Source organism: Pan paniscus, chromosome 5 (genome assembly GCF_029289425.2).
Source record: "Pan paniscus chromosome 5, NHGRI_mPanPan1-v2.0_pri, whole genome shotgun sequence".
NCBI lineage: Eukaryota > Metazoa > Chordata > Mammalia > Primates > Hominidae > Pan > Pan paniscus.
The window spans coordinates 21,907,877-21,931,430 of record NC_073254.2 but is presented as its reverse complement, the minus strand read 5'-3'; the positions used below and the strand labels follow the sequence as shown (position 1 = coordinate 21,931,430).

The window sequence follows — 23,554 nt, the reverse complement described above, 5'->3', positions numbered from 1 at the left end:
TTTCCTGTGATATGTAGGCTCTGTCTTAATATTTTAGCCCTTAACTTTTTTTTATTTTTCTGAGACACGGAGTCTTGCTCTGTTGCCCAGGCTGCAGTGCAGTGGTGTGGTCTCGGCTCACTGCAACCTCCGGCCCCTGGGTTCAAGTGATTCTCCTGCCTCAGCCTTCCAAGTAGCTGAGATCACAGGCGTGTACTGCCACACCTGGCTAATTTTTATAGTTTAGTAGAGATGAGATTTCATCATGTTGGCCAGGCTGGTCTTGAACTCCTGACCTCAAATGATCTGCCTGCCTCAGCCTCCCAAAGTGCTGGGATTACAGGCATGAGCCACTGTGCCTGGCCTTAGCCCTTAATCTTAAGGAGATTTCTTTGAAGCAAAATGTGTAGTCTTTAAATATTCTTGGCTGGGCCAGGTGTGATAGTGTGTGCCTGTAATCCCAGCTACTTGGGAGGCTGAGGCACGAAAATCGCTTAAACCCAGGAGGTGGAGAGCAGAGATCGTGCCACTGCACTCCAGCCTGGGCGACAGAGTGAGACTCTGTCTCAAAAAAAAATAAATATTCTTGATAAACATTTACACATTTTCTAGGCATGGTGATCTCATAATTTGGGGGGTGGGAGATCTTTTGAACAGATTTTTTTTTTCCATTTTATGAAATGCTTACAGATAAGCCCCATGCTTTGGTGAAAATCACTTTCTAGCCCTTCACTTTTTTTAACTGGAAAAAATGATTTTTATTTCTAACTTATTCTACAGTATACAAACATACCAAAAAAAACAATACGAAATCAATGAATGCAAAATCAATCAAAATCAATACAAAAACAATTATACAAGTAATTTCTAACTTATTCTAAAATCTTCCTAATATGTAAAGTACCCCCCAGAAAGTAAGACAAGACAATAATAGAGGGAAGGTACATACATCCAGCCTTTCACTTGTTGAGGAAACTTATAAATGACACCTCTTACCAAATGGAAGTAGAAAAACCCACCACAAATGTATTTTCTGTTAAATAGACCCTACTGAGAATCTAACATATGGGAGATACAGCTTGTGTGCATAGAATTGTTTTAGCATTGAAATACTGATTTCCTTTATTCTGCTGCTTATTCCAGGTAAATTTATGAAATTGAAAAATTATGCAAACTGCATGACTGCATTTGTAAATACAAAATCAGCAGTTTTTAAGTGTTTACTTATGCATGTATAAACTTGGTTAAGTTACAGAATTGAAGATTTTGCATGGTGTCTTCAGCAGTACAATAACCAAGTTTAAATCTCTTACCCACCCTAATTGCAAAACAGTTTCATTTTAATTGGAGTTACCTCTTGAAGGATTATGTTAAAGATTGTTTTTAAAACCTAGAGCTAGATAGGAGGCATTCATTATTAGATGGTATTCACATGTGTGTGTGTAACTTAGTGGTAAAGTTGAAGGTAAATACTTTTTAACATGTCTTTTGAATTCAATATACTTATAATAGGCAAGCTTAAAACTTTCTCTTTTCTTCCAGATAAAGCTTCACCAAGAAGGTTGCCCAGGAAACGGGCACAGAAGAGATCAGTGGGATCTGATGAGTAAATGTTCCTTTGTGCAACAATTCGGTCTTTACTTAACCTGCCCTAATATTTTTCGGCCTGATGGGAATTAGTGCAGAGAAGCCATGTCACCATAGAAGGCAACTCCTACTTGTGTGTGGACTGAGCAATCAGAGTCTGTGGCGATAATATTGCTGAAAATGCACTGCATTCATTTTTCTAAAGTAACAAATTTGGTTTTTTTTTAAACCATTAAAATCTATGTGTGTGCGTGTGTATGTATGTGAGCAGTTGGTCTTACCAGAATCATTGTTGAACTACCTGAAACAAGTCTTTAGAATACTAAATATAATGCTGTTGTCTCTTCCTTTTTGACATTTTCTGATTTTTTCCCCCAAAACTCAGTTAATATTTACCCACTATGATTATTGATGTCCTGCCTTGAACAGTTTTAAAGAAAACAATTTTTGGAATAGCTCAAATTTCAATTGATGGCACAAATTAGCATTTTGTTGTTGTTACTGTATTACAATTAGTATTCTAAAGGCAGAAGCAGAAGTAGCTGCTTTTTAGCAATAGAATTGTTTCAGTATTTTGCTGCTGTTTAATGCGCATCTTCAGAAAACTTCCCAGTGGCTTCAAGGAATTTGGGGATCTCTCTGGCAACAAATTGTGAAACATGAAATTTCTGCTGACTTTAATATATGAAACCTAATCCTGCCCCCTTTTATAACAAAAAGAAACTAGTACATTTGTGAAAATTGTGTTGTGTTGTCCATTGTTGCTCTAGTTCTGACCCAGAGGTAGCTCTGGAGTGATTTTAGACCTACTCACTCAGTTGTGTGTAGGTTTTTTTGTTTTGTTTTGAGAGAGAATTTTTCTCTCCTTAATAGAAGCATCCTTTTTAAAGAGAAGTTGCCTTGGTCCACACACTAAGCAGAAAACCAAGTTATCAGGACAGAGATATTTCCCAATTACTCCTAATCAATGAAGAAAGTGAGTTGGATATTTTTAAAGCAGTTAACTAATTTTTTCTTACCTAATCTTTTGGGAGTTTTGCTTGGTGATATAACCTTTTTAGTTAATCTGAAAGATTCCAAAAATTGTTCTTAAGTGCTTGAGACTGGAACCAAAATTAAGTTGTACTTCATAAAATCCTCTTATAGAGTTACTCTTGCCCTAGATTGTAAATTAAGTTTGGCATTATTGTCAGACTGGATGGAGGGTGAAGTAAAATAGTATGAACAATTAAGAGGCTCTCCCCCTCTTGTCTTTAAGCCATATTCTCCCACATGTATTTTGTAAGAAAATGTTAAGTCAAATTTTAGTGGCTCTTTAATTCCTGACCTCTTCATTCTCATTTTCAGTATAACCTCCCCTATGCTCATGCCCACACAGACAAGAAACAAAACGAAATACACGCAGAAAAAAGTCTTTCCAAACTGTTTTAAGTATTTAAACATCTGAGCCAAAGCAGATAGAAGTTATTGTATAATTGTTAATCACTTTGCAAATAGGGGCTATCAAATTACCTATATTGGCATTGCTGGATTATAAACTCTATATCTGTAATATAAAGTGTTTGAGTTTTTAATTGGGCTGTTATGATCAGTAGTTTATTTTGAGAAAGCTCTATGAGCTCTAAGTAACTGCATGGTTTTTTGTTTAATGTAATATAGGAGACCCTTCACATTCCCAAGGAATATATTCCAAAACATTTTTGTGAATATCTAAGTTTGTGAAACTACTAGGGCATGATACAGTAAGGTGTAATTACAGAATTTACAAAATGTAAATGGCCTCTACAGAGTTTTATGGAATACCTGGTACTAACATAGGCAGTTGCAAAACCACACTGAGTTACAGCTGTCAGCCCTCCTCATTCCTAAATAACTTGCCTTACATATCAGCCCTCCCACTTCTGAAGTTCAAATTAGTGCCTCGGAAATGTAGAATTTATTATTTGTCATTTTTTTTTTTTTAGCATAGATTGAGAACAGTTGAACTCTTAAATCCTCAGATGCCAGGGGTCTGCTCTAGCATCAGTAAGTATTTAGCAGAAACTAACTCCATAATGAATGGAATTCAATTCCACACATGGTTTGTTCAAGCACACTTAATAAGTAGCCTATTTTTTAAATGTCTTTTTAAAATGTAAATATTTGGATGAAGTTTTTCTTTGTTTTGATATATTCATTTGCTACACCAACTATGTTTTCAGAATTCATCTTTTGAACAACTTGGTTTCAGAATATGTAAAATGACTTTAAGGATCTTGTGTATCAAACCTGTCCCCAGATGTGTGAGAATAATGTGTTCATAAAGCATGGATCTCGCTTTGGTTGTATAGCTTCCTCATTTACTTCATGGTCTTACATAGCTGGTGACTTTCAGGGCTAATCTGCCCTCTAAAGCATTGTCCCAGGAGAGGAAAAGGAAATGGGACCTCAGAAGTAGAAGCCTCAGGGAAGGAGTAAAGTAGAAATCAGAAGAAAAGAAGCTTCACTTGATAGTAATAAGGTTTTTAACTTCAAGTAACTTCAGAAAATGTGATTTTGATAAGAGGAAAGGGCAAATTTAGACCTTAAAAAATATGGAAGAACTACTGCCTTAAAAGTGCATTTGTAGCACATCAGCCTAGAACTGTATCATGGCTGTGCTGGGGAGAAGTAAATGGTGGTAATGTAACATTGCCACCTTTACTTAATGATGTGTTATTTTCCAGGTACAGTAGATCAATATAGTAATAGGCGAGCCTCATATATAGCATTCATCTTGTACAATGATATCCATACCCTTGATATGAAGGAAAATTGACTTGGTTTGTGCATTTGAATACTGAAATAATTTTTTTAAACTCAGTGACACATACCATCTCTTGCCAAGACTAGACCCTGTATTTTAGTTCCTAAATTAGATGTTTAAATTTAAAAACATTTTCAGATGTACTTAAGTACTTCCATAGTACTTTTTTTTTTTTTTTTGCCCCCTGAGACGGAGTCTCTGTGTCACCCAGGCTGGAGTGCAGTGGTGCGATCTCGGCTCACTGCAACTTCTGCCTCCTGGGTTCAAGCAGTTCTCCCTGTCTCAGCCTCCTGAGTAGCTTGGATTACAGGCGCCCGTCACCGCACCTGCCTAATTTTTGCATTTTTAGTAGAGACGGGGTTTCGCCATTTGGCCAGGCTGGTCTTGAACTCCTGACCACAGGTGATACGCCCGCCTTGGCCTCCCAAAGTGTGCTGGGATTACAGGCGTGAGCCACTGTGCCCGGCCCACTGTTCACTTTTTGAATGGCATCATTTTATAGCTGTAGAACTAAAATCAATGTTTGCCCCAATTTTCTTAAGTAAAACTCTACTTTGAACTCTTACCTCCAACTTAGTAAAAAGCAGCTTCACACACAAACAAGATTCTTACTGGTGGAATGTTAGGTTTCGTTGTTAAGTTAATCTGTCTATAAGCTCATCCTTAGAGGATATTTGAGGAGGAAGAACACCTTGCAGCTGACTTGCAAACATCTAAATAATTTATTTCGGGTGCTTATGAATGTTACTAATGGATTTTGTATGAATTTTTATCCCTTTTCATTTATACAAAAACCTGGGCTTTTATGTTAATTATATCATCTGAGGTTCTAAGGGTTTTTTTTTAGATTTTGAAATTTAGGGATAATAGCTCTTAGGTTTGGGTACCACTTTGCTGCATTTTAAGAAAGTGGGAAGGGAACTCATTTATTAAACATCAATCACGTGCTGTGTTCTGTTTGTTTTCTAGTCATCATATCACACACCTTTACGACAGCTCACTGAAGGAAGGTGATACTGTTCCCATTTTGTAGATGGAATAGACAAAACCTGAATTTAAGTAGCTTGCTCAAGGTTCCATATTGAATATGGAAAGTTCAAATTATCTCAGTAATGAATATACCATATATACTTGCTGTATTGTATCCATGATAATTCAGTTACCCACAATACCCTTTTAAATTTCTGTTAATGACATACCTTTAAATGTCTCCTTGATGAACAGAATCATGGTCTTTAAAAACATTTTCATGGGTTGATTGCATTTTCAAGCTCTAAAGGATTGAAAGATAAATCTTCACGTTAAAGGTGAGAGTGAAGTATCTGCTCTTGGGTTATAGAACCAGATAGTACTAGAACTAAGATTACAGGGTAAAGCTGCTTTTATCTTTTTTCTTTTTCTTTTTTTTTTTTGACATGGGGTCTCACTGTATTGCCCAGGCTGGAATGCAGTGGCATGATCTCAGCTCACGGCAGCCTCCGCCTCTTGGGCTCAAGCGATTCTCCTGCTTCAGCTTTCCAAGTATTTGGGACCACAGGCGCACACCACAGGCCTGGCTAATGTTTTTGTTTTATTTTTGGTAGAGACGGGGTTTCACCATGTTGCCAGGCTGGTCTCGAACTCCTGAGCTCAAGTGATTCACCCACCTTGGCCTCACAAAGTGTCAGGCTTACAGGCGTGAGCCACTGCGCCCGGCTCACAGGGTAAGGCTTCTGTCTGGTGTGTTGTATTACGGATTTTGCTTAATAGGCACAGTGAGGCATTAAAAAGAAAATTCAGTATGCCTGTAGAAAGGATAATCCTTGTTTAAAGTCTCCAAATTGCAGTCAAAGATGTTTTGACTGTGCCTTTTTTTGTTCCCCTGCTGTCCCTTATGTAGACTTCTGTCAGTACCCATGGCAGCCTGTCATCTTGTTGACATCTCCTTCTGGACTGTGAGCTCTGTATCTGGCTTGTTTTTCATCCCCAGCTTCTAGTTCACAATTAGGTAGAACCCTATTACTCTTTGAAGAAGGAACAAGAAAATGTGGGCCAGTTTTCATTTGCCATTCTTCCATGTGAGTTAGTATGGTTCGTAAGTATTCCTGGTGATACGCTAGTATTGGCAATTCTGTGAGGTTGAACAAAGGGGTGGTATGGTGTGCTAGCATGGGAATTAGGAGACATCTGGGTCTTGACAGTGCCCTGGCCACTAAGCAAAGGCAGTTCATCCTTGGAGTCTCAGTGTGCTTTTTTGTTAATTGAGATATGCTTGAAGTGTCAGCCCTAAATAGTCTGATTCTGTGACCTACAAACCCTTACTTAATTCAGTGTTACTATAAATGATTCTTCCCTTAAACCTAGTTTTTACTTAGCAAAAGAGAAAAAAAAAAAAAGGAAACGCTCATGTCAGGCTGCCTGGGTTTGAACCCCAGATCCCCTCTTAGTTGGAGGCAAGTTGTATGATGCTTCAGCTTTTGGTGCCTGCCTCCTAAGGTTGTTAGGAATTACTGTGTGTAGCTGCTTAGAACATTGCCTGGGTCTCAGTAAGCCGCTTAAGTGACTGCTCTCATTTTCGCTGTAAAGCACCATACTGTAATAACATCCCATGAAGCATGGGGCGGGGAAGAGTATATGGTACCTTATGGACTTTGATATGGTGGGGTAGTAGGTAAATTCTGAATATGTAAGCTAAATAGTATTCTTTTTGTAACTAAAGGATAAAAGTTTTAAGATGGGCATGTAATATGGCTAGCACTGGATTTTAATGATGAACCAGAGTAATAAGGCTGGCAAGGGGAGTTTTTGTTTTGTAATAAATCTCTTTCTTACACCTGCACATCCAGTTCTTTTTAAAAACACGTTTGAAGAGGCTCCGTATTTCTCAGTGAAGCTGTTGGGGTTCATGTTATTTTTAAAAATCATCTTGCAATTTATTTCAGCATCAGACTGAACCACCCAAAGAAAATTAGTCTATTTCTGAACAGTTTTTTCAGAAACCTTATTGGTCTGATCACCCAACATTTATAGAAATAGGCGCTTAAGGCCTAGAGGCATTTCAGAAAGGAGAATGAGAAATACTGTGGTCAAGAGTAGTGTTCAGATGGAGAACATCCAGCATCTGCTCTGCCCTTCCACACACATCCTCATTTCATCTTCACAACTGCCCTAGGTAACCTTGTTATCTGTAATGAAACAGCCTCAAGGAGCACAGAGGCACTCACTCCTCACGTTTGGTCTGTTGCCGTTTCCGGCTTGGTTGGAATAGGGTAGGAGCCTTTTGGCAGGGAGCACATTCTCAGTAATGCAGAGTGCACGCACCTGGGTTCTAGCTTCAACACTTAGGATTTGCTTGATATTTTGTATTCTCTGAGGCACTGCCTGTATTTGTTTCTGCTATCACAGTCCAGAGTCAAGCTTCATGTATAAAGACTGGGCAGGGCACGGTGGCTCACTCCTGTAATTCCAGCACTTTGGGAGGCTGAGGTGGGTGGATCACTTTAGGTCAGGAGTTCAAGACCAGCCTGGCCAACATGGTGAAACCCCATCTCTACTAAAAAATACAAAAAGGCCGGGCACGGTGGCTCACGCCTGTAATCCCAACACTTTGGGAGGCCAAGGTGGGCAGAACACCTGAGGTCAGGAGTTCGAGACCATCCTGGCGAACATAGTGAAACCTCGCCTCTACTAAAAATACAAAAATTAGCCAGGTGTGGTGGTGCATGCCTGTAATCCCAGCTACTTGGGAGGCTGAGGCAGGAGAATTGCTTAAACCTGGGAGGTGGAGATGGTGGTGAGCTGAGATCGTGCCACTGCACTCCAGCCTGGGAGACAGAACGAGACTCCATCTCAAAAAAGAACAAAAAAAATTAGCCGAGCGTGGTGGTGCACGCCTGTAATCCCAGCTACTCACGAGGCTGAGGCAGGAGAATCACTTGAACCCAGGAGGAGGAGGTTGCAGTGAGTCAAGGTTGCACCACTGCACTCCAGCCTGGGTGACAGAGTGAGACTGTCTCAAAAAATAAGTACATAAATAATAAGTAAAAGCTACTAACAATGAAAAAATAAAGAAATAAAGACAAGACTGTCTGGAAAATGGCTCTCCTAAAAGGACCGGTTGCCATCATCCACAGTGGAAGATTCAAAGCAGTTGGTCCTCGGTATGTATGAGAAGCGGATTTCATTCCCTTGAATTCTACAGAGCAGTTCATTAGAGTGAATGCATTTTAAGGCCTTGCATTTGATATGTCATCCAGTTCATAATCAAGTTGCCTTTTTCTGGCTAAAACATAATGATTATGTATTTTTCTCATTTGGTCCTACAAGCTGCTGGCCCTTTGTCCCTCCACTGTGGGAATCAGATCTAGAGCAGGCTGAGCCTGCAGACACAGCAGTGGCCAAAAGGTCACTCTAAGTGTTTTGTCTCGACTCCTTACTTGAAGTCCACCCAGCTAGCACACATCTGGTTTATACTGAAGCCCCCTGCCTAGAAATACTCATTTCAGGAACCAACAGTAAGCATCTGTGACCACACAGGCTTTTTGACTGATGGCTTCCCGGATCTGGTTTCAAGGGATAACCCCGTCTGTGTGCATCTGTGGTCTTCTCTCTACAGCGAGGACTTTGCAGTGCCGCTTGTGGCCCACACAGGGGGCTCAGAGCTGAGTCTGAACTGCTTCACGGTCACCAGCTCCTGTCCCTTCCAGTCTTGAGAGGCTTTTCTCTCCAGATGGAACCTTTCCTTCCCGCCGTTTTCTCGGTCTCTGGCTGTTTTTCTCCTGTGCCCGTCTAATTGGACACCTCCTGGCTTCCATCTCTGTGGTTCGCCTGCCTCACTTCCTGTTCTGTTGTTTTTCCGTTTTGTCAAAATATCTCCTATGTTCTTGGCTTCCTTTTCGTCGCCAGGTTTTCAGCTTTCCTTCAGCTCTTCTTCTAACATGGCTTCTGCCCACAAAAGCCTGCTCTGTCAGGATCTCATGGTTCTCCACTTGCCAGAACCTTCTTCAGCCTCAGTTCCTCGGCCTCAACTTGTGTGTTTAACCCATTGACCACCACCCCCCAAATTCACCTTCATTTCCTTGACCCTGCTCCTCACTCCTTTTCTGTTGAGGAATCTGTTGACTAACTCCAAGCTCACTCAGGCTCACCATCCTGCTCTCTGCACCAGCCTTTCCAGAGCGTGCCAGTTCTCATGGCTTCATCTGTTAACTGTTGATCACTTCAGTCCTGATTTTTAGACCTAAATGGTTTCCTTAACGCCATTCTAACTGCCTGTGACTCATTTTCACTTACAGTGTTTATTGTAACGCCAAACCAACAAATCACAGGTGCTTGCTTCTCTCCGTAAATCTCCCAGTCTAACTTTTTGTCATTCAACATGACTCGTTTATCCAACCTGAAATCGCATAGAGCCCCAAGTATGGTGTTTTGTACATAGGTATTTAATAAGTGACTTCCAGTTTTGGCTCTGCTATGAATAAAAAGAGATTTCAGTTCTCTTCACTTTGAAATCTAACAACTCAGAGAACATTGGAGAAATTGGAATTCAGTTGGGATGAAATACTTGTGGTTTAAAATATTTCTGTTCATATTTTCTAATTTATTGCCGGAGGTCTTGGGTCTTCTATTTGAGTTCTAGTGCTTGCAAACTCAGTGTGATTTCTGTCAGGATATCTTAGGTTTGTTTGTTATGAAACTTATGCAGTGTGAGGTTCTATCTGAAAATGTTATTTAGCTATCTTCTGGGACTATTTAATGAAAGTGGGGTCATGAATCCTTAAAATTCTTGTGCAGCTTTGAGAAACATTTCTGTTATTTGGGTATCAGTTTGTAAGTGTGGTAAAGCCAAGATGGAAACGAGCACTTTGCTTTCTTGGTTGTTGTTACTGGTCTAACCTCCTGCTTGAACTAGTCTGCTGTCCTGTCAAATGCATCTTTTTATTTACATGTCCCTTAAATTAAAGCTGATCATGAAAGTATTTGTGTGCAACATGAAATGTTTTCTAAAGTTCCAGTGCGTATTCCTGCTTGGTCTCAAGACGCACGAGGAATCCAAAATAGAAGCAAAAAAAGAAAAGAAAAAAAACACAATTTTGATCGGAATGTCCTCCTGGAAATTATTTAAAAGTTTGGCCGGGCACGGTGGCTCACGCCTGTAATCCCAGCACTTTGGGAGGCTGAGGTGGATGGATCACAAGGTCAGGAGTTCAAGACTACCTTGACCAATATGGTGAAACCTCGTCTCTACTAAAAATACAAAAATTAGCTGGGCGTGGTGGCACGCGCCTGTAATCCCAGCTACTCAGGAGGCTGAGGCAGGAGAATCACTTGAACCCGGGAGGCAGAGGTTGCAGTAAGCTGAGATCACGCCACTGCACTTCAGCCTGGGTGCTTCCGTCTCAAAAAAAAAAAGTTCACACATTTTTAGACATTTCAGTGATGTTTTAGAATAAAGGTGATTTAAGATTGGTTTTACAGGCACTGTTGGGCTGTCAGCTAGTTGGCTTTTCAGATGATGATCATAAAGACACTCCCCCTCACGCAGGTATACGAGTAAGTAAGGTCTACCCCACCCACACTCCCATACTGAGTTTCCATTCCCAATAATTGCACAGACTGCATACTCTGATCGCTTATTAAACATTTCTAAGGAAGCCGAGATGGATCCTTGATGTAATTTTCTCATCTGTATACCCACCCAGTAAGTCAGTAGCACCTAAGATTTCTTTCCCTTCAAGATTGTATTCTAAGCAGTAGAATTAAAGTGTTCTTCATAGAAAAAGTAACTTTTAATTAGAGGCTGTGCAAACTCTGGAGAATCAGTCTTTGTTACCAGATAATAATGTTTTTAGCTTTTTCTGCTGAGAGGAAAAAATGCTTTGAAGAATAAAAAATACTAGAGCATAACAAGCTTGGGGAGTTAGGAAAAAATATATTAGGGCAGTAAGAACCAGCATTACGTCTTCTCTGCAATGCTTGAAACATTCAGTATTAAACTTTGGATTAATCCAAAGTCTGAAGAGAAATACACCAAAATGCTAAAGCCGTTTTTGGTTAGGATAGTGGACTTTTTTTTTCTTCTTCAGAATGTTTGTAATGAGCCTATATTTTATAATGGAAGCAATAAATGCAAATGTGAAATTTATCTGAGCCTCCTACAGTGAGTATAATAACTCCAGTGGTTGTGGATAGCTTATTTGTGGCCCCAAAAGAAACGGAGCCACTTTTTAAAACTTGGATGCATTGTCACTACATAGTGAAAGAAAATCAAGATTTTTTTTTTTTTTTTTAAACAGTGTCTCACTCTGTTGCGCAGCTGGAGTGCAATGGCGCAATCTTGGCTCACTGCAACCTCCGCCTCCCGGGTTCAAGCGATTATCCTGCCTCAGCTTCCTTAGTAGCTGGTATTACAGGAATGTGCCACCACGCCCAGCTAATTTTTGTATTTTTAATAGAGACAGGGTTTCACCATGTTGGTCAGGCTGGTTTCGAACTCCCAACCTCAGATGATCCACCTGCCTAGGCCTCCCAAAGTGCTGGGATTACAGGTGTGAGTCACCGCGCCCAGCCCAAGATAGAGTCTTTTTTTGTTTTTGTTTTTTTGACACGGAGTCTTGCTCTGTCGTCCAGGCTGGAGTGCAGTGGCGTGATCTCGGTTCACTGCAAGCTCTGCCTCCCGGGTTCACCCCATTCTCCTGTCTCAGCCTCCCGAGTAGCTGGGACTACAGGTGCCCGCCACCACACCCGGCTAATTTTTTTGTATTTTTAGTAGAGACGGGGTTTCACCGTGTTAGCCAGGATGGTCTCCATCTCCTGACCTCGTGATCTGCCCACCTTGGCCCCACAAAGTGCTGGGATTACAGGCGTGAGCCACCGCACCCGGCCCCAAGAGAGATTCTTAATAGAAAACCCTTGAAAGTATTTCTCCTTTTCAGGGACTCAGCCTTTCTCTTTGCTGTTTGTAAAAACATGAGCTCCTCTCTGCTGCCGAGTTGGTGCCAGGCCAGTGCTCAGTGCAGCCACTCCTGCCCCACCCCCTTGCCTCTCGGGCTTTATGCCCACAAGAGTCCAAGCCACTCTATCAGATCCTGACTCTTCTCTTCTGGAAACTCTCCTCTGGCTTCCACTGGCATCTAGGTGAGCACAAGTGCTCCACCACTGCCTGCAGGGCTCTCCAGTATCTCGCCCTCCCTGCCTTGCCCCTTCCTGTGCTGCCCTCCAGGCTTCCTGGCCAGCCACCTCCTCATCTTCTACCCTGCCAGGCTTGTCCAGGATCAGGGCCTTGGCAGTAATCCCCTCTGCCCAGGTCTCAGCCCCCATCTTCCCTGCTCTTAGTCTTCCTGAAAATTCCCCTCATGGAAGGCCCCACACACCCTGCTCTGTTCTCATTATCTTCACCACTATCAGAAGTTACCTTGGGCTGGCCGCAGTGGCTCACACCTGTAATCCCAGCACTTTGGGAGGCTGAGGTGGGCAGATCACTTGAGGTCAGGAGTTCGAGACCAACCTGGCCAACATGGTGAAACCCTGTGTCTACTAAAAATACAAAAATTAGCCCGGTGTGGCGCGCACCTGTAATCCCAGCTACTTGGAAAGCTGAGGCAGGAGAATCACTTGAACCCGGGAGGCAGAGGTTGCAGTGAGCCGAGATCATGCCACTGCACTGCAGCCTGGGCGACAGAGCAAGTCTCTCTGTCTCTCAGCCTGGGCGACAGAGCGAGACAGACTCTCTCTCTCTCTCTCTCTCACACACACACACACACACACACAGAAGTTACCTTGTCCTTCCATTGCCCGTCACCCCTTGTGAATGTAAGCTTATGACAGCAAGAATTTTGTCACCAGCTCACCAAGTCTTAAAACAGGACCTGACACACGTGGTAGGTGTTTCATGTGAATTATTTATCACACTGTGAAGTAGGTGTATCTCCATTTTGCAAATAAGGAAATTGAACACAGGTTAAATTAACTTGCCAGGAATTCCACAACCGTTAAGTGGCAGAGCTGGACACAGGTTTGTGTGTCCTGTTCACAAATGCGTGCATCTCTGGCTGGGAACTTGCAGGGTTATGGATCAGACTGCTCCACCTTGAGAAGTTGAAATGGCATCTTGGTTGTACATTGCAGCTCAAACCAGGAAGCATTTACTAAAACAAAAACTTAACGGAAACTGGCAAGCAAGTGCATAGGCGTTGCTATAGATGGTTTCTGTGAAATTCCATTAGGTGAGTTCCATAAAGGGAAGTGAAACAATAGATCACAGCTGTAGCTTCAAAATAAAAAGTTGGTTCCTAAATTGAGTGAATTGTAATCTTAACTATTTTCTCCTTAAACGCATAATGACAAAGTTACCAAATTCCCAGTGGAAACAACTCCGTAACATATCACAGGCGCACAAAGCTGCCACACGAACCCCGTGAGGAAAGAGACCAAAGGAAAACTATTTGTTCAAGCTCCCTTTGAGTAGTGCCTCACGTCAGGAGACTAGCTGTGTCTTTAAGAATTTGTAAAAGGAGGCTGGGCACAGTTGCTCATACTTGTAATCCCAGCACTTTGGGAGGCCAAGGCAGGTGGATCACCTGAGGTTAGGAGTTTGAGACCAGCCTGGCCAACATGGTGAAACCCCGTCTCTACTAAATATGCAAAAATTAGCCAGGCATGGTGGTGGGCGCCTATAGTCCCAGCTGCTTGGGAGGCTGAGGCAGGAAAATTGCTTGAACTCAGGAGGTGGAGGTTGTAGTGAGCCGAGAGTGTGCCACTGCACTTCACCCTGGGTGACAGAGTGAGACTCCGTCTCCAAAAAAAAGAAGAGAATTTGTAAAAGTTGGCTGGGCACAGTGGCTCACGCCTGTAATCCCAGCACTTTGGAGGCCAAGGCGGGAGGATGACTTGAGCCCAAGATTTTGAGACCAGCCTGGTTGACAGAGTGAGACCCCCATCTGTGTTTTAAATTATACGTATGTGTTTTTAAAAAAGAATTTGTAAAAGTATACTTCTATGGTTTTGTTTGTTTGTATGTTTGTTTCTTTTTTGAGATGGAGTCTTGCTCTGTCACCCAGACTGGAGTGCAGTGGCACAGTCTTGGCTCACTGCAACCTCCGCCTCCCAGGTTCAAGCAATTCTTCTGCCTCAGCCTCCCGAGTAGCTGGGACTGCAGGCAGGTGCCACTACCCCTGGCTAATTTTTGTGTTTTGTTTTTTTTTTGAGACGGAGTCTCGCTCTGTCACCCAGGCTGGAGTGCAGTGGCACGATCTCGGCTCACTGCAAGCTCTGCCTCCAGGGTTCCGGCCATTCTCCTGCCTCAGCCTCCTGAGTAGCTGGGACTACAGGCGCCAGCCACCACGCCCAGCTAATTTTTTATATTTTTAGTAGAGACGGGGTTTCACCGTGTTAGACAGGCTGGTCTCGATCTCCTGACCTCGTGATCCACCCGCCTCACCCTCCCAAAGTGCTGGGATTTCAGGTGTGAGCCACCGCGCCCGGCCCACTTCTATGTTTTTTGAGTCAGAGCCTCGCTCTGTTGCCGAGGCTGGAGTGGAGTACTGTGGCGCCATCTCAGCTCACTGCAACCCCCGCTTCCCAGGTTCGAGGGATTCTTGTTCCTCAGCCACCCAAGTAGCTGTGATTACAGTCACATGCCCCCATGCCCAGCTAATTTTTTTTGAATTTTTAGTAGAGACAGGGTCTCGCCGTGCTGCCCAGGCTGGTCTCGAACTCATGGCCTCAGGTGATTCTCCCAACTCGGCCTCCCAAAGTGCTGGGATTACAGGTGTGAACCACCATGCCCAGTTCTAAGTTTCTCATAAGGGAATAAATAGTTACTCATGTCTGTGGTTTTTTTGGTTTCATAATTTTAAATCTGTAGTATTTCTCCTCTGCAAGAGTTCCCTAAATGATGTGAAAACATGTTAAAGCATACCTGGTTATCCCCAGGCTCCCTTGATGCCCGTCCGATGAGTGTGTTTTGCTGCCCTCTGCTGCTCATGGGCGGTACAGCGGTGACTGAACAACCCATTCCCAGGTCTGCCCCTTGGTATTGCCAGAAAGCTGGAGAAGCCTGGGAAGAAGACAAGACTGTTAGGAATCATTCTCTCCTAAAGCAAACCCCCTACTCCAACCAGCCTAACAGCCTGTGCTCCACCCCTACCCCAGAATTAAAATGAAAATGAAAAATGCTGCTTTTGCTAAGACATCAGTGAAATAATCTCGGATTTTTTAAGTAATTTGAATGGTTTGTGTTGGTAGAAAGATGAATGCTGTGAGACAAGCCCGTCGGTCATCTGTAGAGCTGCCTGACCACGCCCAACATGTGCTGCAGCTTGCCTCCCAAAGGAGCAGTCTTTGAGGACAGACAAAGCTGGCCACCTGTCGACTTTGCCTCTGTCATGTCCATACACGTATACACACAGGATGACTTCAGATGAACAAATCAAATATTTTCAGTTGCTGGACAGTCAGTAGTATAGTATGATGGTTAATAGCTGTTGGAGGCCAGGCACGGTAGCTCCAACAGTAATCCTAGCCTGTAATCCCAGCACTTTGGGAGGCCGAGGCAGGAGGATCACTTGAGGTGAGGAGTTCGAGACCAGCCTGGGCAATATAGTAAGACCCCATCTCTACAAAAAAATTTAAAATTAGTTTTTTATGTATTAAAAAAATAGCTGTTGGAATTAGCCCTTGTTTGAATCAAAACTTACCCACTCAGTGGCTAGATTACCTTGGGCAAGTCACTTGTCTCAGCCTGTCTCTTCATATACAAAATGGGGATAATAGTAACTACAGTTATTAGTTATCCTAGGAATATTAATAAAGTCCTTGCTGTATGTCAAGGGTTTTACTTTTTAAAGGTTCTACATGTTAAGAAAAAGCTGATCCCAATGCCTGGCATAGAGTAGCCTTCAAATTTTCACCACTAAGAATATTTATTTATTCATTACATAAGCCATGTTTATTTGTCAGCCAACTGAAAACCACTATCAGCAACTTATTCCTCCCTGTGAACTTCTGGTAGAGGCCTCTCATCTACTTAATGTTCGAGTTGGAAAGAATCTTAAGAGTCATCTAGTCCAGCTCTTTGCCCAATGCAGGACCCTCTTCTCTAACCACCTGTATGAACACCTCTACCTGGCCAGGTGGCCTGTCTTTGGACAGCTCAAATACTAGTTCCTCCTTGAACCCAAATCAACTTCCCTGTTGATGTCGTACTTCTGCTCTGCAGATCTTCTTAGAAAAAAAAAATCTGCCTTCTGTCCCTTACAACAGCCCTTTATGTGTTTGAAGAGAGCTATCACTTGTTTCTTTGTGAACAATCATGTTATCCAGGCCAAGGGAAAACGTCCTGCAACCTACATGGGTCTTTTCAAAACTATATTCCGGGGCCGGGCGCGGTGGCTCTTAATCCCAGCACTTTGGGAGGCCGAGGCAGGCAGATCATGAGGTCAGGAGTTTGAGACTAGCCTGGCCAACATGGTGAAACCCCGTCTCTACTAAAAATACAAAAATTAGCTGGGCATGGTGGCACGCGCCTGTAATCTCAGCTACTCGGGAGCCTGAAGAAGGAGAATTGCTTGAACCTGGGAGGTGGAGGTTGCAGTGAGCCAAGATTGAGCCACTGCACTCCAGCCTGGGCGACAGAGCGAGACTCTGTCTTAAAAAAAAAAAAAAAAAATATATATATATATATATATATATATATATATATATATATATATATTTCCATAGAGCAATTTTGTTTTCAAGGAAACACTGCCTTTATTAAGATAATTGTCTGGCTCCTTGAAACCTTACAGATTCTATTGAATTATGTAAATTAAAGGGTCCAAGTGATGACCTGAGATAAAAGATGGAAATGATGGCCATAAGCTCTCTCCCTCCAAAACACGTTACTTCAGCAATTCCTTCCTGCTCTGCGGCACTTGCAAAGTGCCCCGAGACTGGGGGTAAAGGGTGGGGCTTCCTTGAAGTGCAAGGTTCAGGATGCCATCCCCAGGGAGGCTCTAACACTGGGCTGGGGCCCAGGAGTCTGTATTTTAACAAGTGCTGCTGGTTTTCCCACAAGCGTGCTGCACACCGTTATCCAGGGCAAGCTGTGGCTGACAGCCACAACGTCCCTAAGCAGCCATGTGGCAGGCTGGCACCAGCACGCCGAGGGCGGGGGGAGCCTGTGTCTGATGAGGCTCCTGCTGCCCGGCCGTGTTCCGTGCCCCCTTCCTGATACTTCTCACCCTTTGTTTCATAGCTGCAAGGTCACCTGAAATGGGTGGGGGCTGCTGCCCCTTACTGAGCACTTAGCTCTGACCTGGGACCCTCAAAGCATTTGACTTGTGTTCACTCGTCCCGTTCTCTATCTGAGAGCATTTGACTTGTGTTCACTCATCCCGTTCTCTATCTGAGAGCATTTGACTTGTGTTCACTCATCCCGTTCTCTATCTGAGAGCATCTGACTTGTGTTCACTCATCCCGTTCTCTGAGAGCATCTGACTTGTGTTCACTCATCCCGTTCTCTATCTGAGAGCATTTGACTTGTGTTCACTCATCCCGTTCTCTGAGAGCATCTGACTTGTGTTCACTCATACCGTTCTCTATCTGAGAGCATTTGACTTGTGTTCACTCATCCCGTTCTCTATCTGAGAGCATTTCACTTGTGTTCACTCATCCCATTCTCTGAGAGCATTTGACTTGTGTTCACTCATCCCGTTCTCTATCTGAGAGCATCTGACTTGTGTTCACTCATACCGTTCTCTATCTGAGAGCATTTGACTTGTGTTCACTCATCCCGTTCTCTGAGAGCATTTGACTTGTGTTCACTCATACCGTTCTCTATCTGAGGACATTTGACTTGTGTTCACTCATCCCGTTCTCTATCTGAGAGCATCTGACTTGTGTTCACTCATACCTTTCTCTATCTGAGAGCATTTGACTTGTGTTCACTCATACCATTCTCTATCTGAGAGCATCTGACTTGTGTTCACTCATCCCGTTCTCTGAGAGCATTTGACTTGTGTTCACTCATCCCGTTCTCTATCTGAGAGCATTTGACTTGTGTTCACTCATCCCATTCTCTGAGAGCATTTGACTTGTGTTCACTCATCCCGTTCTCTGAGAGCATTTGACTTGTGCTCACTCATCCCGTTCTCTGAGAGCATTTGACTTGTGTTCACTCATCCCGTTCTCTGAGAGCATTTGACTTGTGTTCACTCATACCGTCCTCTATCTGAGGACATTTGACTTGTGTTCACTCATCCCGTTCTCTGAGAGCATCTGACTTGTGTTCACTCATACCGTTTTCTATCTGAGAGCATCTGACTTGTGTTCACGCATACCGTTCTCTATCTGAGAGCATCTGACTTGTGTTCACTCATACCGTTCTCTGAGAGCATCTGACTTGTGTTCACTCATACCGTTCTCTACCCGAGAGCATCTGACTTGTGTTCACTCATACCGTTCTCTGAGAGCATTTGACTTGTGTTCAGTCATACCGTTCTCTATCTGAGAGCATCTGACTTGTGTTCACTCATACCATTCTCTATCTGAGAGCATCTGACTTGTGTTCACTCATACTGTTCTCTGAGAGCATCTGACTTGTGTTCACTCATACCGTTCTCTATCTGAGAGCATCTGACTTGTGTTCACTCATACCGTTCTCTGAGAGCATCTGACTTGTGTTCACTCATACCGTTCTCTGAGAGCATCTGACTTGTGTTCACTCATACCGTTCTCTACCCGAGAGCATCTGACTTGTGTTCTCTCATACCGTTCTCTATCTGAGAGCATCTGACTTGTGTTCACTCATACCGTTCTCTATCTGAGAGCATCTGACTTGTGTTCACTCATACCGTTCTCTATCTGAGAGCATCTGACTTGTGTTCACTCATACCGTTCTCTGAGAGCATCTGACTTGTGTTCACTTATACCGTTCTCTATCTGAGAGCATCTGACTTGTGTTCACTCATACCGTTCTCTACCTGAGAGTATCTGACTTGTGTTCACTCATCCCGTTCTCTATCTGAGAGCATTTGACTTGTGTTCACTCATCCCGTTCTCTATCTGAGAGCATTTGACTTGTGTTCACTCATCCCGTTCTCTATCTGAGAGCATTTGACTTGTGTTCACTCATCCCATTCTCTGAGAGCATTTGACTTGTGTTCACTCATCCCGTTCTCTGAGAGCATTTGACTTGTGTTCACTCATCCCGTTCTCTATCTGAGAGCATTTGACTTGTGTTCACTCATCCCGTTCTCTATCTGAGAGTATTTGACTTGTGTTCACTCATACCGTTCTCTATCTGAGAGCATTTGACTTGTGTTCACTCATCCCGTTCTCTGAGAGCATTTGACTTGTGTTCACTCATCCCGTTCTCTTTCTGAGAGCATTTGACTTGTGTTCACTCATCCCGTTCTCTATCTGAGACAGGTTATGATATCACCATTTTAGAGCTGAGCAAATTGAGGTATAGAACGGTAAGGCCGCCCAGCTAGTGAGAAAGGCAGCCAGGATCTGGACGTGGGTAGGCTGGCCCCAGGAGTGCCCCCACTCTCTCCAGCGAGCGGCAGACCCAGCCAAACACCCGTATTCCAGAGGCACCTGGAACTCCATATGGGGACTGATCATTTTCCTTCCCTAAACCACTTTTCTTTTTTTTTCTGGAGACAGAGTTTTGCTCTTGTTGCCCAGGCTGGAATGCAGTGGTGCGATCTTGGCTCACCAAAACCTCCACCTCCCGGGTTCAAGCGATTCTCCCGCCTCAGCCTCCCGAGTAGCTGGGATTACAGGCATGCACCACTATGCCTGGCTAATTTTTTATGTTTTCAGGAAAGACAGGGTTTCTCCATGTTGGTCAGGCTGGTCTCGAATTCCCGACCTCAGGTGATCCACCCGCCACAGACTCCCAAAGTGTTGGGATTACAGGCGTGAGACACCGCGCCCAGCCCCCAAACCACTTTTTCCTGCAGTATTTCCTGTCTCGGTTGGTGCCATCGCTTCCAGAAGAAACTCCCTTTCTGCAGACCCCCTCCATCCTCCTGCCTCTTAACAGTCTTTTATATCCAGCTCTTCTGCGGCCCTGCCCTGCTCTGGGCCTTGGGAATGTGTGGCAAGCTCTTGGTTCCCGTGTGCTGCCCCGTGTGGGTGTGGTGCCAGCCTTTGGCTGCAGTGCTATGAGAGCCCTGCCCCACTCTCCCAGCTGCCAGTCTGGTCCCCTTCCAGCCCACCACCTGAGCTGCTTCTGTGGTCATTGTCAAACAGCATTCTGACCCTGTGCTCTCTCCTGCTGGAAACCTTCTAAAGGTTCCCGCAACCATCAGGACAAAGTTCTCCACCATTAGCCTCTGCCTGCCCTTTGGCCCTTCTGTCTCACTGGTCCTGCTGTGAATTTGTACTCCAGCCCAGCAGCTCATTCCCTGTGCACACCACACTGGTGCCACCTCCTGCCTGCACAGGCTGCCCTCTCTCCCAGACTCTCTGCCACCTTCAAACTTACACAAAAGTTACAAAATAGTATAAAGAAATTCCCTATACCCTTCACCTTCACCCAGATCGTGGTTAGCATTTCACCATATACAAATGCACACACCCACCATATGTATATTTTTCTGAGCTCTCTGGGAGTGAATTGCAGATATACTATTTCCCCTTTCCCCCAAATACACCAGTGTTTACCTCCTAAGAACAAACATTCTTTTTTTTTTTTTCCAGAGACAGTTTTGCTCTTGTTGTCCAGGCTGGAGTGCAGTGGCGTGATCTCGGCTCACCGCAACCTCCGCCTCCCAGGTTCAAGCAATTCTCCTGCCTCAGCCTCCCGTAGCTGGGATTACAGGCATGCGCCATCACACCCGGCTAATTTTGTACTTTTAGTAGAGATGGGATTTCTCCATGTTGGTCAGGCTGGTCTCAAACTCCCGACCTCAGGTGATCCACCCGCCTCGGCCTCCCAAAATGCTGGGATTACAGGCGTGAGCCACCGTACCCGGCCCAAACATTCTCTTACATAACTAAACTACAGTTATAAAAGTCAGGAAATTTAACATTTTTGTAATGGTTTCTAAACTACAGGCTGTGCTCAGATTTCACTAATTGTCTCAGCAATCCTCTTGATGGCTATTTTTTTTCCTGGTTTGGGATCACGCAGTATGTTTAGTTGTCATGTCTTGGTTTCCTTTGTTCTGGAACAGCCTCTCTTTCAGCGTCCCTGGCATTTTTAAAGAGCACAGGCTAGTTGTTTTGCAGAGAGTACCCCAGGGAGAGTTTGTGTGATCCTTCCTCTGGATTAGATTCAGATTCCGCCTTTTTGGCAAGAACAGCCCTGCAGCAATGCTCTGGCCTTCCCAGCTCAGCATCTCAAGGACCACATGGTGCTGCTGGGTTGGCCCCGTTACTGGTGATGTGGATACTGATGACTTGGGAATGGTGGGGTCTTATTTATTTTTTACAACCTCCGTATTCATGACCCCTCTTCTAAGAAAGCTTGCGTAGACCCCTCCAGGCACCCACAGTTAGGGTAGGTGTCTGTTCCCTCACCTGAGTCCTGGGTACAGTGCCTCGCCTGCACTGACCAAGCCATCTTGGTGTGTGTCTCTTCCCCCGCTCGACTGCAAGGCTCAGGGGACCTCATCTTGCTCACGATGGTGCCCCAGCTCCTATGGGCCTGGCACATAGTAGGCACTTAATATATTAAGATTTCTTGAGTGAATGAAAGAATGAGTGAGATTTCGGAGCTGATTGAGTTACAAAGCAGAAACCTCCAAATCTCTCCAGATAGGTCTTTGTGTGTGGTTTTCACTGTTTTACTCGTGAAGCATGGCTAAATGTTGGGGTTTCTTTTTATGCCAGATTCTCACTGAAAGCATGAAACTCTGATCAAATCCCAAGTAAAAAGCATGATATTTATCCTTCCTTTGGGGAATCACAGAATGGACCAGTTTTAGAAACTTGGAACCCCATCCTAGATTTTTCCATGTGTTTCTTCATGGGAGGGTGGATGGGTGTGAGGGGAGAGTCTCTGGGTCTTTGATTGTGGGAACTATTTGGCCTGGACAGAGCAGCAGAGAGTCTTGGGCCCCCTGCCCTGCTGCCTCTGTCCAGCCACACACTTCATGCACCAGTAGGGAAGTGCCTGGCGGGGCGTCTGGAAGCCTCTCAGGAGGTCACTGTCTCCCTTTGCTCTTTCAGACGCAGGAGGAGGGAGATGCACTGATGACATCGGGCCGCTCCTGCAGCTCGGGCGCCTCGCAGTCTCCAGGTGCAAGGCCAGCGCTTCCGCCGTGGCTGCTTCAGGACATCCCCCAGCACAGCCGCTCCTGGAGACCCGGCCATCTTTTCTGCATCGTTTTGCAATTTGTGAAACTTAGGACAGCAGCCGCCTGTTCAACCGGGCCCTCCGCCGGATGGCTCTGGGAAGTCACCGCTGGGCATGGCTGTGTCACTAGGGCTTTGTGGCTGATGAATAACAGCTGTCGTGTGCTGTTTCTGGGTGGAGATGTCCCAGGAAACCAGTCCTACTCTGCCAGCCAGTAGGATGGGGATGCAGGTCCCGCCAGCAAGGACTGGCTGAACCGTGCGACCCATGCAGTAGGGCCCTTGGGTCAGCTGTCCCCACCCACTACACTGATGGTGAATGAGGCCAGAAGACAGGGGGCTCTGCGTCAAGCCCACCAGCCCCTGCCATGTGATGGTTGCAACGCGTACCTTAGAGCTTCCAGTTCCGTCTTAGGACATTTTCAAAGATGAGCGTCCTCAGGAGGGGCGGTGGAGGGGGCATGTCTGGAGGGACCTGAGGCACGGGGAGCGCTCGGTGCCCAGGCCGAGCAGTGCCACATGTGTGCACGAGTTATGCCTGCAAACACGGGTTACGCCTGTGAGACCAGTGGGCTCCTTCCAGCCGGGCTGCCTGAGGCCACTGTCTGTGTGCTGGTGCCCACTGTGAGCTCCAGGGCGCTCTTTCCTTGTGCTGACGTGAGTGGAGTTGAATTGCCCTGAATCAGATTAGACTGAAATAAATTGAATTGAAAGGCCTACAAATAAGTATGAATCTCTTGCTGAGTGCCAGGCTCTGGGGAGTCACAGCTGAGTAAGACAGCCACTGCCTGTCTTCACACTAGCTGGGCCCATAACTAATATTATGGACTTGCAGCAAGAACATATTGGGGGTGGTGGGTGGGAGTGGGGAGGGGGCGAGAGGCTTCAGGAGGAGGAGATCTTTGAGCTGAGCCTTTGAGAATGGGAGTGGGG

At 44.6% G+C, this 23,554-nt stretch overlaps 1 protein-coding gene across 3 annotated transcripts in view; it reads left to right on the top strand.

Annotated features, from left to right (window-relative positions):
* SSR1 (signal sequence receptor subunit 1) overlaps positions 1-23,344 on the top strand; it is a 45,166-nt gene extending 21,822 nt beyond the window's left edge. For 2 of the 3 annotated variants that reach the window (XM_034961407.3, XM_063605138.1), the window contains 2 exons: positions 1,522-1,585; positions 22,496-23,344. In XM_034961407.3, coding sequence (XP_034817298.1) covers positions 1,522-1,585; positions 22,496-22,520 — 89 coding nt within the window. In that variant the 3' untranslated portion in view covers positions 22,521-23,344. Of the gene's footprint in view, positions 1-1,521; positions 3,884-22,495 lie in introns of those variants that run through there. The other variant, XM_003819173.5, reaches the window with a different exon arrangement.
* The last annotated feature ends 210 nt before the right edge of the window (positions 23,345-23,554 follow it).